The 16,612-nt window shown below is 41.0% G+C and overlaps 3 protein-coding genes and 1 non-coding gene across 4 annotated transcripts; 2 read left to right on the top strand and 2 right to left on the bottom strand.

Moving 5' to 3' along the window:
- Positions 1-179: 179 nt before the first annotated feature.
- On the top strand, positions 180-3,312 carry LOC101165346 (myosin regulatory light chain 2, smooth muscle minor isoform). Its single transcript, XM_023965746.1, has 4 exons — positions 180-313; positions 1,238-1,445; positions 1,525-1,686; positions 2,941-3,312. Exons 2-4 carry the CDS (start codon positions 1,262-1,264, stop codon positions 3,111-3,113), a joined length of 519 nt encoding a protein of 172 aa, XP_023821514.1. The 5' UTR covers positions 180-313; positions 1,238-1,261; the 3' UTR covers positions 3,114-3,312.
- Positions 3,313-4,350: 1,038 nt separating this feature from the next.
- On the bottom strand, positions 4,351-6,698 carry bag1 (BCL2 associated athanogene 1). The gene is made up of 7 exons (XM_004079444.3): positions 6,568-6,698; positions 5,927-6,055; positions 5,552-5,634; positions 5,367-5,480; positions 5,176-5,283; positions 5,026-5,088; positions 4,351-4,939 (listed from the first exon to the last, which is right to left on the bottom strand). Exons 1-7 carry the CDS (start codon positions 6,602-6,604, stop codon positions 4,850-4,852), a joined length of 624 nt encoding a protein of 207 aa, XP_004079492.1. The 5' UTR covers positions 6,605-6,698; the 3' UTR covers positions 4,351-4,849.
- Positions 6,699-6,889: 191 nt separating this feature from the next.
- On the top strand, positions 6,890-6,981 carry trnar-ucu. The gene is given in 2 exon segments: positions 6,890-6,926; positions 6,946-6,981. It is a non-coding gene; the product is annotated as a tRNA-Arg (tRNA).
- Positions 6,982-8,919: 1,938 nt separating this feature from the next.
- On the bottom strand, positions 8,920-14,025 carry LOC101164680 (charged multivesicular body protein 5). The gene is made up of 8 exons (XM_004079443.4): positions 13,842-14,025; positions 12,443-12,547; positions 12,323-12,369; positions 11,832-11,925; positions 11,453-11,524; positions 10,131-10,239; positions 9,790-9,905; positions 8,920-9,293 (listed from the first exon to the last, which is right to left on the bottom strand). Exons 1-8 carry the CDS (start codon positions 13,908-13,910, stop codon positions 9,243-9,245), a joined length of 663 nt encoding a protein of 220 aa, XP_004079491.1. The 5' UTR covers positions 13,911-14,025; the 3' UTR covers positions 8,920-9,242.
- Positions 14,026-16,612: the final 2,587 nt, after the last annotated feature.

The following is a 16,612-nucleotide window of genomic DNA, read 5'->3' as shown; positions in this document are numbered from 1 at the left end:
CTGCGACCTTTTTTAATAAATTAATGTAAATACATGTTATTGTATTATTATTATCAATTAAAATAAATGTTAGCCCGCATGCCTCATACTTTAAATAATTATCTTTAAAATTATATACGAAAAACTAAAGTTTTGTTTAAAACGGCGCTGTAAAGTGGAACATTCCAGACCGTTGGTTTCGTCCAGCTGCCCTCTGATTGGTCCATTTTCAGAACCAGAACATAAAATATTGACGCTCCTCTTCTTCATTAGCCTGTGGCTGCGGTTTATTTTAAACCGTCATTTTCTCTGAGAGATTAATATTTGCACTGAGGTGGGTCATTCGGGTTATTTTTTCGGTCTTTAATTCTGTAAACAGATTAGTTTTAATCGATTTAAGGTCAGCGGAGATGCGCGGAAGTAATCCCGTGTAGCGGCTAAAGCTAAAGCTAGCTCACCGTTTTAATTAGGTCAAGAGATGATGATGAGATAAAAAATTATGTTTTGTTTGTTTTATAAATAAAATGCGTTGTTTTTTCTTTAAAAAAATAAATAAAAATCATATATATATATATATATATATATATATATATATATATATATATATATGATTTTTATTTATTTATGACAATTAATAAAATCCCATGAATAAGCTGTTATTATTTAAAAAAAAAGGATCAAATCATAATAAAACTCAAAATAAGTTTAGAATAAAAATTCCGCTGTAAGTTTTTGTGCTTTAAAATCACAGTTTAGCTGCATCATTTTATAATGTATTTTTCCAAAATAATACCAAACACACCACATCAGTTGATTCCTTAAACTTTAACTTATAGGGCTTTTCAGCAACAACAAAAAAGGTGTTTTGTTTATAGAAACTACTCAATGCAAACAAAACCTGTAATCCAGCACACGATCGATTTATTACAATAATCTATTAACATGTAATACTAAACCCAAGAGACCTTTTATTTAAAAGAAATCAGAGATCAATATTAATATTGGTTGGTAACAACAAATGTCAAGTTTATGCTGAAACTTACCATCATTCCTCCTTACTCTAAAGAAATTAGAATAAAAATTGGATGGATGTACTTCCAGGTAGAGCTTCTGTTTCACAGAAGTTTTAGTTTCTGCTTCACAAACTAAACGTCCTAAATTCTAAGGATCTGTCCCATCGGTCAAACCGTAACTGAACTCGGATCAATCGTTGGATCTCGTACTTCGGTTCCAACCTGTCTCCATGTCTGCATTTCAGGAGGTCGACCACGCAGCAGCCAGAATGTCCAGCAAGAGGGCCAAGGGCAAGAACACCAAGAAGCGTCCCCAGAGGGCCACGTCCAACGTGTTCGCCATGTTCGACCAGTCCCAGATCCAGGAGTTCAAGGAGGCGTTCAACATGATCGACCAAAACAGGGACGGCTTTATTGACAAGGAAGACCTTCACGACATGCTCGCCTCATTAGGTAGAGCTTTGTGTGATTCTGTCTGCGCTACACAAGCCGTGGGGCTGGTGATGCTAATAGGGACTTGAATGTGTTCCAGGTAAGAACCCCACAGACGAGTACCTGGAAGCCATGATGAACGAAGCTCCGGGCCCGGTCAACTTCACCATGTTCCTGACCATGTTCGGGGAGAAGCTGAACGGCACCGACCCGGAGGATGTGATCCGCAACGCTTTCGCCTGCTTTGATGAAGAGGGAACGGGTCAGTCCTCCTGCTTAACGGGCTTTTCTAGGAAATAAAATGAAAGCCTGAGAGGTCCTGGGCCCTTCTCAGCTTTTTTTTATTTACTACGATATGCTCCAAAAACATACTTTTAAAGTAGTTTTTTGTGGGACTGTTTAGTACAATCGCAGCCAGGGATTTCATAATATTTCACATGAACCTCAAACTATACAAAAACACAATTCAGAGTTTGTCTTTTTTTACCAAAAAAAAGAAGAAATCGCAAAAATGATGAAACAAATTGATTTTATGTTTAATAGCAAAGATCACAACTGTACAGATAAAAAAATGGTATAATCCTCCCTAAATATATAGAAATATATCAAAGCAGCTGCACTTTGCTGTCTTTCCTTCCTCTTCACCACAGGAATGTGGACAGATGGAACAAGCTAGCTTTATTCTTAAATCTACTTTATCTACACTTCAGTCTTCACTAAAGGGGGGGCGGGGCTTACTCCACACCAACAGTCCCGCCCACAACTCAACTCGCCTAGAAAACAAAAGAAAATTTGGGTTAAAAACGTCATAATCATTATTGAAAGACCAGTGGAAACGCTTAGAAAATGGATCAAAAGACGATTGGCGTGTCTGAAAACGATTAGATGTTTGTTTCTCCATTACCTTTGATGATATCAAAGGTCGGACGCTCCTCCTCGGTCAACTATCTCCTTGTTCTGCTGGCTCACGTACGCATGCACTCGCAGAAACGCACAGAAAACGGCCTTTTCGCTCCCGCTCGTCGACAGCGAGGTAGCGGTTTAAAGGACATTTGGTCTTGTGGTTCCTGTCGGCTGATTCTGAACGACTTCAGCACCACAGAGGAGGACAGCTCCATCTGTCGCAGCTTGACGAGTGAGAGGAGACGGTTGGACGTTTTGGGACATTCTGGTTTGAAGGACCTCGTCATTCTTGTCGTAACCCGGGCTGTGTTTGTTTTAAACCCAAAAATGATGTCAAAGCTGTTTGAAACGTCATATTGTGAATGCAAACTGTCAGTGGTGAGTCGGGCTGAAATCAGCGTTCAGAGACTTCTAAGGGTGATGATGATGATGATGATGCAACTTAACTATATCCAGGGTGGGTTCAAAAATATTTTAGGTCTCCTTGGAATTGTTTTTGATAGCAAAATGTATCCAAACAGAATGAATTGGGTTTATGACGTCCGATTCTGATTGGTTCCCAGTTTTTGGCAGAAACACGGAGGATTCCCCTGAAAGTGTTTCCTCCCCGCAGGTCTGATCCAGGAGGAGTTCCTCAGGGAGCTGCTCACCACCATGGGCGACAGGTTCACAGACGAAGACGTGGACGAGCTCTTCCGCGAGGCGCCCATCGACAAGAAGGGCAACTTCAACTACGTGGCTTTCACGCGCATTCTCAAACACGGCGCCAAGGACAAGGACGATTAGAGACTCGCCGCCTGTCCAAAGGTCACGGCGTTCTTCATGTTGGACGGCGTTGGCTGTTGTGGCGTCACGGCTGAACCTGCCAGCGGTGTTTTGTTGAAGCTGCTTGCGGGACCTCTGGGTCCTCCACCAATCCTACTTTAAAGCTCCTTTGCACAGACCAGACGTCTTCTTTCTTTCAGAATAAAGTGTCCTGAAATGATTTTGGCTTTTCAGAAAAAGTTATTATATGGGATGTGATGAGTCGGCGTGATTCACCGGCGCCATGACGTCTTCATGTCACAGAAACAACCTCATGTTCTAGAACAGCTGAAGGTGGATCATTAAGGGATTCCTATGAAGGAATCCAGTCACTTCTGCACGTCATTGTGGGTTCAACGATGGCGGTCACCATCTGTTCTAATAACATCGCTTGGGTCACTTCCTGTTCCTGCCTCCCTGAAGGAGGCAGACTGGTGCCATTCTTGGAATGGAGGCCTGATACAATCCATCAAAAATCCAAAAAACATGGCGTCATCCTTCAATCATCAAGATATCGGTATTTACGCTACATTTATCCACTTTAAACTACCGGCACTCGATCATGTTGACGATTAGCAGTTACTGTGTCCAAAAAGAAGAGGACTGAGCAGAGCAGCTTCATCTTTAACCGAGACTCGGAGCAACATGACCAGTAAAACCAAATTAGCTGCTGAAATTGCAGATATTAAGGAATCTCTGAACTTCATGTCAAAGGTCGTCAGTGAAGTGGTAAAACATCTGAAAACACCTTGTGGAAGAAGAGACCCAGGAGCCAAAGGCCATCATCGATCAAAAAGATCTAAGGATGGAACTCCTGGAGCGAACGGTGGATGACTTGGCGCCGTGTTCCAGAGCGGATGACCTTGCGATCACAGGGTCTCTTGGGTTGATTTCAAGCGTCATTTTTTTTCGCCTGCTCCTGATTCACAACAAGTTGAATAAAGAAATCCTCAGATTTGCAATTTAAGCTGAATTTCTTTTAAATATTTGTCCTCCATCATCAGAAAAATGCCCCAAGAAGAGGTTAAAGAAACACACCAGTTTCCCCAGAGTGGGTCTTTCCATTAAGCTCACTGTATAAAAGGATGGGCGATGGGAAGTGGGGGCTGGCTTACTCTGATTTTGGCTAAAAATGGCATCATCATTAAGGAATGCTGGGAAAATCGATCAGAAGATGATGGGAGCGGGACTTCAGAAATAAACGTCCAAACATTGGAGATCTGTCTTTTTGGCTTAAAATTTATTCATTTTTCTGCAGTCGTCGTGATTTTGATGAACATGTACAGTAGAAGTCAGTTGATGATGATGTGATTTGCCTAATTTGACTTTCTCCTTTTTTTATAACAAAAATACAACTCTGTAAATTCACAAACCTCTTCAAGTTGACGTGGTGGAAACATCTAAAGAGGGTTCACTTACTTCTGTGGATCAGGCTGGCGGCGACCGAGAGGAACAGCTGAAGGCCGATGGGAGGAAAACGCCACAGGACAGACGGAGGATTTGATCTACGGTAAACATCAAAGCACCACCGACGCTCCAGTCCATGTCTGAGTCTGAGACGCATCTTCACCTACGGCTGACCCTCATGATCTCAGCAAAGTCTCCTTTCGTTATGAAGCACATCACACCGAGAAATAAATAAAATCTGCTCCACATCTGAAGCCGTTGGTACACTTTGCTCACAGAGCAACAGATAGCACACAGTAAGGGAAGCAGCTTCAGTCTGCCAGAGCCAAGTTCTTGGACTGGGTCTTTGATAGGTGGTCTGATATACCCGCCTCCAGCCTGTCGCACTGGGCCAGGAAGTCCTGAGGCCACGAAAAACAGAAAAATAGGAGTCAATTTTTTTTAGCGTCGTCAGTAAAAGCAGAAAAAAAGAAACCTACTGGCTAACCTGCACGGTTTTTATGAGGCCCCTTTTCTTCACTCTGAAGTCGTTAAAATTCTCCGGGACAGACTTTAGAGGAAAGAGAGAGAGAGAGAGGAGTGTGTTAGAAATGACCAACACTCGAGGGATAAAAAGCTCAATCCAAAAAGAGATTACTATGGCGTCTATCTGCTCCAGAATCTTCATGAACTGCTCAGCAGCAACTTTAACTCTCTGGTCAAGTTTGCTCAAAGCCTCAGCTTGGAGGTCTTTGGCCAAGAAGCCCTGCAGAGCAAAGAAAAGAGGTGAAACCTCAAAGAAACGACCCATCTGACGATGCTTTTCTCCCTCCAGGATCTGTGGCTCACGTTCTTCAGTCCCGTCAACTCCCCGTCCACCTTCTCCAGCTTCTTGGCGGTCACTTCCACCGACTTCTCAATGTCTTTCAGCTTCTTCAGCTCAGCTTCTTCCTCCGGACTGTTCTGTTTGTACAGCGTTGTCAGTGGGATGTGCGCACGCCAACTCAATCAGGGGCGGCGCCCGAGCGTCTTACCCGTTTCCCGATCATCATGAGTTTGCAGCCGTCTTTGATCCCGTAGGTGGAAAGCCTCTCGTCCATCTCTTTCAGAGACTTCCCTGAAGAAAGAAGAATATGTTAGCAAAAAATTGCAGACGCACCAAGTCAAAGAAAATACAGAAATAAAGATTTGGTCTTCCTTATGTATAGTTTTTAGCAAATTAAAGAAACTGGTAACCACGACAACCGTTTTTGTCTGCATCACCACGACACTGCAACAACGCTCAGCTGGTTGATCACTTTAGATCTTCGTTTTCAGAAACTATCACAATGCCGCGACATGGAGTCAAGGCCTAATTATGGGATGCATTCAAAAAAAAAAAAAAAAAAGAATGTAGGTCAAACCCAAACCTTTGAAGATGAGTTTTTGAGAGGCGGGGGGAACGCCGGTGGCCTGACAGACAGCTTCTGATAAATCCTTCACTGCCGGCCCGTTGCCGTCATCTGGACTCGTTAGTTTGATGTTGTGTTTTACTGAACCTGATCAACAGACATTCATGCAGTTGTCATAACGTTGTGAACATAAATAAAACAGGTTTGTGTGAATTCATATCGCCAAACCTCAGTTGTGAAGCCAACAAAAATTAATCAATTACAATTTATTTCATTTAAAATCTGTAATGAAGTGAGACTTCTTGAAAGTTTATTATAATCAAACCCATTTGTAGAGTCTGATCCTCATTAGTCTTTTGATTTGAACCTTTTTTCTGCTATTTTTAGCATTTGATGACACGTTATATTTGTTATGAATCCACAATTAAAAATGAACATAATTCGAATTTTGAGCAGACAGGTAAAGCAGTTTGCTGAGACATTCAATGCCTAACAGTAAATAGTTCATTTCACATCATGATCAGCAGAAGTTTTTCCTAGAACCGGTTTTTGCGTTTGGGCTACACAACAACAAGCAAAGGATTTCTGAGCTACAGTCACATCTAAGACTCGGAGCCGCTTCAGTCTCCGTTTGTTTAAAATTCAAAACGTTTTCTTACCGTAGTTGACTATCAGGTTTATCGTTTGATCAGACATGTCTTTGTGTTTGTTCTTCAACCTCAACACAAGTCACCCGGCTATCTCCGCTAACAGCTAACTACTTCCGGTCAGCACCGGAAATGACGGACTGATTTTCCGCTGCATTTCAAAAGGTCCTTTTTATCCATATACATACGTATAAATATATAGAGACAGATTTAAAAAATAATGTCGAAGCGTGTTTTTCTGTTTGAATGTTTGATCCTTAAACTTTCCAACGCCGACAGTCAGTCACGAATGTTGAAAATTTTGCTTTCTATGCAGACCTTGACTCGACCAACCGGCTCTGTGGCGCAATGGATAGCGCATTGGACTTCTAGCTAAATCGATCAAAAGAGATTCAAAGGTTGTGGGTTCGAGTCCCACCAGAGTCGCACTTTTTTACTTTTACAGTTTATGCGCCTCAAATACTGCGTTAACTACAAACACGTGATGCATTGTGGGAAAAGGACAGCGCCCGTAAGTCGATATAAAGTTTCCAACTTTCATAACACACACCCTGAAGTTGCAAGTTCGAGCCCCGCTTGGAACGTGTGCGATTTTGGAGGTTTTATGTCGGCCTCGTGGCTTTCATGATCTCTTCTGCCATGTGTGAAATATGCATGCCTAATAGTATATGACATTTGTTACTAACGGAAATATACACTAAATTAAACTTTGGAGATTTTGCACATTAAAACATCATAATGGTCTATTTAATGTACTACAGCAGAATAACATAAAATAAATTATTTATGTGAAAAATACAGATGTATTGACAATATTAAAAAATCTGACTGTTGATTTAAAAGATGAACACACATAAATAACTTTTTAATTGTTAGATTAAAGGGGATTTACTTGTTATTTTACTACACGTTTCCATTAGCGGAAAAACACAGCTGGTTTACCTACAACGGAGGACATCTAGTATAAACCACCAAATGAAAAATACCTTTAGCACCTGCAACAGGTAACCCCATCAGCAAAAATGTGTGATTTGATTGGAAATCAATTCCAAGAATTAGCGAGCTTGAACTCTATCAACAAGCAGCTTTTGCAGAGTGGATGTCTAAATAAATCGTTGACAAGAGATTCAAAGATTGTAAGTTCGAGTCCCTCTAGACTCTAGAGACAAGGTATTTTGTTTTCTATATATGTATATGCCCTTACACGTCCAATTTAACTACAAAAATGAAATGCATTGTGGGAAACAATGTCCAGTCCATGTTCTTTTGGTTTAAAGAAACGGCGTGCGCTCAGTTTTTAACTCTATTTGCAAATAGTAACTCACTGTTTACTATAGTGGATGGAGATCTACTGCAGGAAATTACTACTTACTCTTTGTAAAAATAGTAAATATTTATTATACTAGACGTGCAACCCCTTGTGGCTACACAGTTTGACACTAGGATAGAGGGTCTAGCCCAAAGACCCACGCCGAACGAGGCTCATTGTAGTCTATGATTGCACCCCCCAGGACTGAAAACCGGTTTCTCCCGAGACTCTAAACCAACTGAGCCATCCAGCCTAATACCAACAAAAAAAACATCAAATGAACAAAATGAAAGCCGAGCTCTTGTTTGATATGCCTTTTTTGTTTAGTAGTCACATTTCCCCAGGTAATCAGACTTAACTACAGTGGTAATAAAACCCACAATGAGATGTCCTCGGTTGTGGACGCCTGGCCTCAAGATGTAAGGTCAAGCCATGAGACCAACATTTTTGGCCAAAAATGACAAGAGCCAGTTGTTAATAAGTTAGTCTTATTCAGGCATTGAGGAGAGAAGAGTTTGTCCATCCACCTCAACCCGCTATATTCCTTTTTGGGGTCACGGGAGCCTGTCCAGGCCAGAAAAAGGCAGGGCACACCCTGCACAGGTCACCAGTCCGTCCCACATGCAGACTTCAGAGTCCTCAATCAATAACGCCTGAGAAAAAGTTTACAGGAATAAAGGTGTAAAATTTTAAGAAAAAAGGTCAAAATTTTATTCAAAATAAAATTGTTCAGTTTATAGAAAAAAAAGTTAAAATTTTATTAGAATAGAATAAAAAATATAATTAAATATGTTGCAATTTTGAAATAAAAAAGTGAATAAGGTTGTAATTTAATGAAAATAAACTTGAACATTTACTAAAATAAACAAAACCTGACTTTACAACTTTATTCTCTCAAAATGTTTCCCTTTTCCTCATAATTTTATGAATTTATTCTCATATATTTGTTTATTTCTTTTTTTTTTATGGGGGCCCCTGTATCCTATAAGCTCAAGAATACAAAACAAAAATACTACATTTAATCAAATGTGAACAAATATTCAAATTTCTTAGGGTTTAGTTAGAACAAAGGATTTATTCTGTGACTTTAAAATTCTAGAAACATTTTTAATAGAGAAAAAGCTCAAAACAAACAACTTCTCTAACACAGAAAACTGGAAGAATGTGAAATAAATTATTGTTGACATTGACGAGAAGATTAAACAAAAAAGAAATGACTGATAAGGCCACACGCCAACACAACAGCTGTAACAAATGACGACACAAGGACAGCGACACAACCATAGTGTTCTCCGCTCAAATGCGTGGCATGTAGAAACGTTTCTCTACATAGAAAAGTGGATTCAGTTGAAGTGCAGTCTCTTTCGGGCGTCTGCGTTCATGTGGCGGGAATCTGCGGCAGGCCGAACTCGTCCACCAACACGCCGTCCTGCAAACAAACCACAACTTCAAATGGATTCTTTTCCACAGCGTGGAGTTCTTCCAGAGATTTGCAGAGAAGCAACAGAGTTTTCTGGACTCTCAGATCATCGTGTTGTTTGTGTCCCAGCGGCCATAGGGGGGACTAACCACACGGATCAAAGGCAGCATGGAATCGTCTCGAAGACAAAGTTTGAAACTGAAAAGAAGTTTTAGATGAAAAAGCTGCAAACTGAAGGTTCTGATCTGTCTTCCTCGCCTCGACTAACGTCAACGATCACGACCGATTCATATTGAAGGGCTCTACGAAAGCATCGGCCGCCATGTCTGGGTTCATGACCTCCTTCATGAACCACGTGTTTGTAAACTGGCCCTTAAACTCTGTGGTAGTTCCAATAGCTAAATTAATGCTGGATACAACTTTTTTATTGTTCTATACTGTGAACAAATTGAACTCTTCTTTCTTTCGACGTTCTTTTGTTTTGTTTTTCTGTGTGACCCGTCACCTTGTTTGTCTTGCTGTCACTGGGGATTCCTTCAGGGATGGACGGAGCAGCCGAAGCCTCATCCAGGTAGGAGCTGTCTTCATCCAGCAGCAGCTCGTCACCCAGAGCATCCAGCTCTGGAAAGCAAAGTTCATTTCCAGGAGAAACCAATTAAGATTCTGTCATCATTAAAATCCAATCTCAACAGTCATATTTCTCGCGCCCAGGTCGGCGTGCTCCACTTCCTTTGCCTGCAAAGGTGATTGGCGTGCAGGTTATTCCCTTTGAGGTTCTTGGAACCGTGAGGTAATTAAAGTCTGACGCGACCTGCAGTTTCATGTTGAGAGGCAAAAAAGACGTACCAGCTTCAAGGTCCTCCTCATCGATGTCTGGAGTTCCGTAGCTGCGGCTCAGGGACTCCTGGACCTCACCTGCCTCCTCCATCATGTCCTCCAGCTGGTCCTGCAAATCCTGCAATAAAAATGTCTTTGAGGCCGCCCTCTGACCCCTCAGCTACCCTCCTACTCTGTACGGGGTAAATATCACTCTGATACACAAAGACTCATTTAACCACAAAAAATGAATACGTATTTTAGTCGCATTTCTGTTCTTCACTATTACTCACGTCCAAATTTTCAAACTACATCATATCAGCTCAGCAGTAGAGCTTCTTACTGGTTAATGTCCTGCCGCAGCCGTCCTGGACCATAAGGACTGTAAGGACTATAAGGACGGTTAGGATCATGAGGACCATAAGGACCATTTGGACCATAAGGGCCGTAAGGACCATTTGGACCATAAGGACCGTTAGGATCATAAGGATCGTTAGGACCGTAAGGACCAATGGACCATTTAGACCATAAGGACCAATAGGACCACTTGGACCATAAGGACTGTAAGGACCATAAGGATCGTAAGAATCGTTAGGACTATAAGGACCGTTAGGACCATAAGGGACGTTAGGATCATAAGCACCGTAAGGACTGTTAGGACCATAAGGACCAATAGGACCAATAGGACCATAAGGAGCGTTAGGACCATAAGGATCGTTAGGACCATAAGGGACGTTAGGATCATAAGGATGGTAAGGATCGTTAGGACCGTAAGGACCAATGGACCATTTAGACCATAAGGACCATGAGGACCATAAGGACCATGAGGACCGTTAGGACCATAAGGGCCGTTAGGACCATAAGGGCCGTTAGGACCTAAACGATCATTAGGACCAGATTGTTTTCTTAATTCTTTCTTTCTGTGCCTTAGAGGGAAATTTCACCACGAACAAAGTCAGCCCTGTGACAGACTAGCGACATGTCCAGCATGTCCCCCGCCTTCCTACAGTTTTGTCCAACAATATAGGAGAAGAAAACTACACGTTGACTCAAGCTGAATGACAGGATATCACATACGACATGACCAAATTAGGAATGTGAGCGTGGCTAAAAAAAAAAACCTCCGTTGCCAAGGAAATCTAGAAGTTTACTTTTACAGATTCCTCTAAAATTTACATCGACTTGTTCGTCACCCCCAAACGACCAGAAAACAAAATGGTTGCTATGGAGATAGAACCAATGGAAGATTCATTATTTTGAAAGTGCTTTTAAAAAAATAAATAAAAGACGGTAAACTATCTGCAAATAGGAGCACCACCACCAACACTTAGTCCCAATGAAAACAGACATACGTCGATCTGATCCAGTTTGACATCTTTGTACGCCTTTTTCATTTCCTTTGCTCCGATCTTCATGGCCTCCACCTGCACACAGAGAGAAGGCAGGGGACTGAGTCACATGACCTGTCGTTCAGGTAAAGACCGGTGGGTCGAGTATGAAGCAGGATTAGCAGCTCAGCGAGGTAACTTCAGGTTTTTTCACCTAACAAAGATGGCTCCGGCTTTCTTCCTGAGCTACACCATGAGCAAGGCAGAAACATTTTTACTCTTCTCTGAGACACAAATTTAAATCAATATAATGCAATACCGTTAGGAGTTTTTGTTAAGCTACATAAATAACAAATATGCAACACATTTCTGGGTTTTCCCTCGGGCTGGAGATGATTCTTACGGTGGTCTTGGTGTCCTTTAATGTCTGGATGGTGTAGTTGGCCTGCTCCATGTTGAAGGACTGCTGAGCCAGCTGCTCCCTTTGACCTTCATACCTGAGGATGAGCAGGAGTTTCTTAAAACACCGGGAGCTTCAGAGGAATTAGTTCAGTCGAAACGTAGGAAGTTCCGATTGTTGTCAAGCATTTGACTAAAAAGGCAATTATATTGTGTGAGTTTCCAACATTTAAAATGTTGTGGGAAAACCACAAGAGGAGCCTTTTTATTCCACATTTCAGTGTAAACATGATCAATAATCCCTTGAATCTGCTTTTCCTCCACTTTTTTTGTTTTTTGAGACAAGGCAGATGTTTATTTTGTATCTTTTGTTCATACATTAAAGGATCCGTCTAAAACTTTTCTGATTGGTTTTGGTTAAAGTGAAACTGGAATGGGGCCAGAACCCTAAATGGTGCTTTTTGTGGTGAAGTAGCTGCTGGGTGTGCGACTCACATTCTCTTCTGCTTCAGGACCCTCATGGCCTTCTGCTTCACCGTGTTCTGCACATGAAAACAGAGGAGTGCAGATGTTTCCTCCGGCACAGACACGCCCAAATCCAATCCCATCTCCTACCTTGGAGGGTCCGTCTCTCATCTTCTTCAGCTGATCCTTGTACTTCAGCAGCTCGGCGTCCAGTCGGCCTATTTTCTTCTCGATGGACTCGGATCTGGCGTCCACCTGAGGGAGGATCCGAATTCGGAAAATACGTCTGTGACGTTTGAGGCAGCTGGAAAACTTCTACAGTGTCTTCATCCGAGAAGCTTTTCTGAGAATTACTTTGGAACTTTAGGGATTTGAATCTGTTCATATTCAACCAGCAAGACCTTTTTTTTCTTCTTCTTTTTTTTTTAATGGGAAAAAGATGTCTCCTAAAACATAAAGAGGCATCACTGTCAAATAAAAGCACTCCTTTATTTATATAGTTCCTTTATTTTGAAAGGAACCTGTGTGAGCTGATGTCAAAACTACAAAAGTTAAAATGATCCCAAATATAGAAATATAGACTGTTATAATTAGATTATTGTAAATATGTAAAAGCTATGAATAAATGGTTAAATGATAACAAAAAAATAAATAAAGTGTATTTTTTTAAACCAAACTAAACTAAACCAAATGACTCTTTTAGTGGGACAGGGCGCAAACGTTACCAAACATTACTTCTTTTGTTTTGTTTTGCAAGCTATAATGTCCCAAAGTTTCTTCTCCGTCACTGAAAAACAACTCCAAATCATGAAGTTCCCTCTGCCGTGTTTGATCATTCAGGGTTGACACCACCTTGTTCCATCAGACTATAAAACCTGCTCTGCAAAAGGCCAGTCTGGCTTTTCTGCTTCCTACCTGGACAGGTGGCATCCAGGTGGGTCTGCATCAGTGGAACTGACTGACTTCCTTCCATGCTTTTGTTTGCTTTTGGAAATTGTGTCTGCCAAAAGCATTGGTGGCTCAAAAACCAGACAACGGTCAAGGAAACGTGACGGATCCACGATCAGACGAAGCTGCCAGCAGACCTTGACCCCGCCAGCGGTTTTAGGATCCCGCAGATGAAAATCCTGATCTCAGCATCCCTGTTTTTAGAGCCACCAACACAGTAAACGGACACAACACTGCCCAAAAAATAAAAGATGTTTTCTATTCTAAAGGTTTTGCTCAAAAGATTAAATTATTTTATAAATGTATTTTATTGGTCAAAATAGTAATATGTAGACATATATATGTATATGAACTGCATTGTGTTTATTTGTGTTTGGGGGGGGGAGGGGGTCGCGTGTCATTTCTGGACTAAACCATCTGCTGGTTGATTTCTAGAATCCCCTAATAGCTTAAATAATTGAGGTTTAACTGTGATTTTAGGAGCGTCGACATCATTCCTCGGTTTATTGTTTACCCTGTTTTTTATAGTGGACATGCTAGCGCGTTCACGGCACCGTTATGTGGATGAAAACACCCCCGTCCTCCTTCCGCCTTTACTCACGGTGCTGATGCAGTCCGACAGGTTCGGAGGAGGCGCTTTGGGCTTCCCGCGTCCGAATATTCTGATCATGTTCGAGCCCTTTCCCCGACTCGCAGCGTTCAGACTTACTCGATTAAAATACAAAAAGCAAAGGATTTCTCCAGAAGTCACCCGGAAGCGACGCCGCACACGCAAAAGGCTCTGATTGGCTAGCATGAACGCTCGCAGCCAATGAGGGAGCTGGACGCGCTGCTGCCCCTCTGTGGTGAATGGAGGTACTGCAGTTCACACAGAAAATCTTTTGTCCCCCGCATGAGAGGGGCAGCATCGTAAATCCGTCTGGGGGGCCGTTTGTATGATCCCCCTCCCCAAAGACACTGCCCGAAAACGTCACGAGAGAAAAAAAGATAAAATGCCTGCTTTTGGAAAGTTTTAATTTTCAGCAGGACAGTCAGTTTTCTTGCCTTTAATGTCTGTAAATGTTTAATAATTTATCATGACGTTCTAATATTTAAGCTTTTATTGGCATTTTATTTAGATGCTATAATCAAACAAACCATCTGAATAAATTTGCAAAAACTTGCTTTTTTTTATTTGAATATTAATGCTGTCATTTAAATGGGGGAGCGCTCCAATAAAACATATAGCAGTATATGGTTTTTTTTTTAAATGTTTTTCTAATTTCAATCTTTATTTCATCTGAGGTCTAATTGAGTTTACAACATTTGACAGACTGGATCTGAGCTTCGATTGGAAAAATACAGAAACATTTTCATTCTTGTTTTTTTTAGAATTGAAAATGTTTTAATTATAGACAGTTGAAAGATTTGTCCTTTTCCTGAAACTCTCAAAACTGATCTGCTTTCAAGAATATTTTTTTTTTGTTTGTATAATTGAAAAAAAAGGTTTTGAAAATGTTTTTCTGGAGTTTGAATTGAAGGACGGGTCTGCACAGCATCAGGACCACAATCCCCTTTGCAGAAGCGTCACTTCTTTACGCCTGTTTTTATTTCCAGCTTTGGAAAAAAAAAACTTCCCTCATGTTTTCACTTTCAAGTAGACGCTAAATTAAGGTCAGTTTGAATCAAAAATGGTTTAATGTGTGTTTGCATCAATGGGCGTCAAACATTCAGCCTCAATGCTGCTGTTTTTATTTCAAAATAAAGCTGAAGCAAAAAAAAACAAGGAATAACAAACATAAACATTTATTTTGAAATTTCTTGGTAAAATGTTGGCTCTTTGGAAAATTTCTAAAAACAATTTCTAAAATTTCTTTTTTTTAATCTGTTTTCCAGCTCATAATTCATAAGTTACATTCTTCACGTTTACCATGTTTAACAGGCTTCTAATTCAGGTGCATCTTGGGATGCAGAAAGTGGGAGAACAATGAAAGGATGTGGGTAATTACAGTGGACCGTTTCATCAATGCTCTCAGCACTGAGTGATTTCATTTTGCCTCTCCAACCTCCGAGGACCCCTCTTATCTTTTCACCGTTAGGGACTGTCAGCTGCGGCGGAGAGCGCCACCCCGTCTTGAAGAGTTTCACGAAAGCCAGCTGGTGACAAACCACGGAGCTGTGAAATGGAAAAATAAAACAGAATCTGTGCAGGAGGCGCAGCTCTGGGTCCCAGAACTACTGCGCCTCCAAAAAGGCTCCTTTTAAGGAGACATTTCATGTCCTGAGAAAAGATTTGACAAAGGATTCACGATTGTTTCTCAACCAACAGCTAAACAGACTTTAGGCATTGCTACCATTCAGATTATGGGCTGTTTCTTTACAAAGATTAGCTGAATATGTTTTGCAATAATACTCAAATGGGGAACGTTAAACTGCAAAGCATTGTAAGTGAAGTCAAGAAGATAAGATAAGCCTGAATCAAAATGTGCCGTCAGAAAGAAAGTTGTTGCCAGAGATGCTGTGATTCTGGAGGTCCAGGATCATCCATCTCCCCATTTTCTGCTCTCGTTTCTCCATTTCAGGGTCACTCTGAGCCGGAGTGTGTTCACGGTGTGAGAGAGCCGCATGCAGCCTGGACAGACTGGCAGAACATCAGGGACATCACGAACCAAACAAAAAAAACAGCTCCAGTCCGGCTGCCTGCACCTCTGACGTCTGTAAATCTGTTGGTCTCTGTCGGCTGGAGGTTTGGTGAAAGCACAGAAACTGCATTTAGATAAAAAGACAAGTAGGGAGTCTGAACTGTCAGCCGTCAAAACATGTACTTTGTGAGTAAAAAGAACAAAATGAATGAATTGATTTAAATGAATCCTCGTTAGGAAGAGCCAACGGACTCATGAAACCAAATTTATTTCAAACGTCATCTTGAATTCCTTGACTTAAAAACTCACATTTTCTTTAAGTCACAAATTCCATTAAAAACTTTTTTTTTCATGACAATTAAATGCAGGAATGTAGCATGGAAAGTTTTCAAATTCAAACAAATTCTATATTAAAATTCATTGAGTAACATTTAAGGTTAGATTAAATTGATTTAAGAATTAAAGTCAGAGGAGTTCTGTGGCAAAAGCTTCTGAAGATCCTCTAAAGTGAAAAAGAAAAACACATTTTTACAAAAGCTTTTTGTCTGTAGGCTCTTTTGTCTCATCCCAAAGCGTCTATAGCTACGTTTGTCCACAAGGAAAAACGTAGCGTTTCTACGAAAAGGGCATTTTCTGCTGAAAAAAGAGAAACGTACTTGTCCTGTGACCCTCGCGCACGTCTGCAAATAAGAATGAAAAAAGAAATAACCTTGTTATTTTACAATATCAGAGCCTTTTTGAGAAAAAGTTG

The sequence above is a fragment of the Oryzias latipes genome, chromosome 17, assembly GCF_002234675.1.
Source record: "Oryzias latipes chromosome 17, ASM223467v1".
Classification (NCBI taxonomy): domain Eukaryota; kingdom Metazoa; phylum Chordata; class Actinopteri; order Beloniformes; family Adrianichthyidae; genus Oryzias; species Oryzias latipes.
The sequence above is the reverse complement of the archived record's forward strand: the minus strand, read 5'-3'. Positions and strand labels throughout refer to the sequence as shown.

Excerpts from the sequence above, each read along its gene's own strand:
- LOC101165346 (XM_023965746.1), top strand. The coding sequence starts at position 1,262 with ATGTCCAGCAAGAGGGCCAAGGGCAAGAACACCAAGAAGCGTCCCCAG. Across the intron at positions 1,446-1,524 it reads CGACATGCTCGCCTCATTAG|GTAAGAACCCCACAGACGAG; the intron begins GTAGAGCTTTGT and ends AATGTGTTCCAG. Across the intron at positions 1,687-2,940 it reads CTTTGATGAAGAGGGAACGG|GTCTGATCCAGGAGGAGTTC; the intron begins GTCAGTCCTCCT and ends TCCTCCCCGCAG.
- bag1 (XM_004079444.3), bottom strand. The coding sequence starts at position 6,604 with ATGTCTGATCAAACGATAAACCTGATAGTCAACTACG. Across the intron at positions 5,635-5,926 it reads TCAAAAACTCATCTTCAAAG|GGAAGTCTCTGAAAGAGATG; the intron begins GTTTGGGTTTGA and ends TTCTTTCTTCAG. Across the intron at positions 4,940-5,025 it reads GCCTCATAAAAACCGTGCAG|GACTTCCTGGCCCAGTGCGA; the intron begins GTTAGCCAGTAG and ends TCGTGGCCTCAG.
- LOC101164680 (XM_004079443.4), bottom strand. The coding sequence starts at position 13,910 with ATGATCAGAATATTCGGACGCGGGAAGCCCAAAGCGCCTCCTCCGAAC. Across the intron at positions 11,926-12,322 it reads GTCCTGAAGCAGAAGAGAAT|GTATGAAGGTCAAAGGGAGC; the intron begins GTGAGTCGCACA and ends GCTCATCCTCAG. Across the intron at positions 10,240-11,452 it reads TCAAACTGGATCAGATCGAC|GATTTGCAGGACCAGCTGGA; the intron begins GTATGTCTGTTT and ends TTTTTATTGCAG.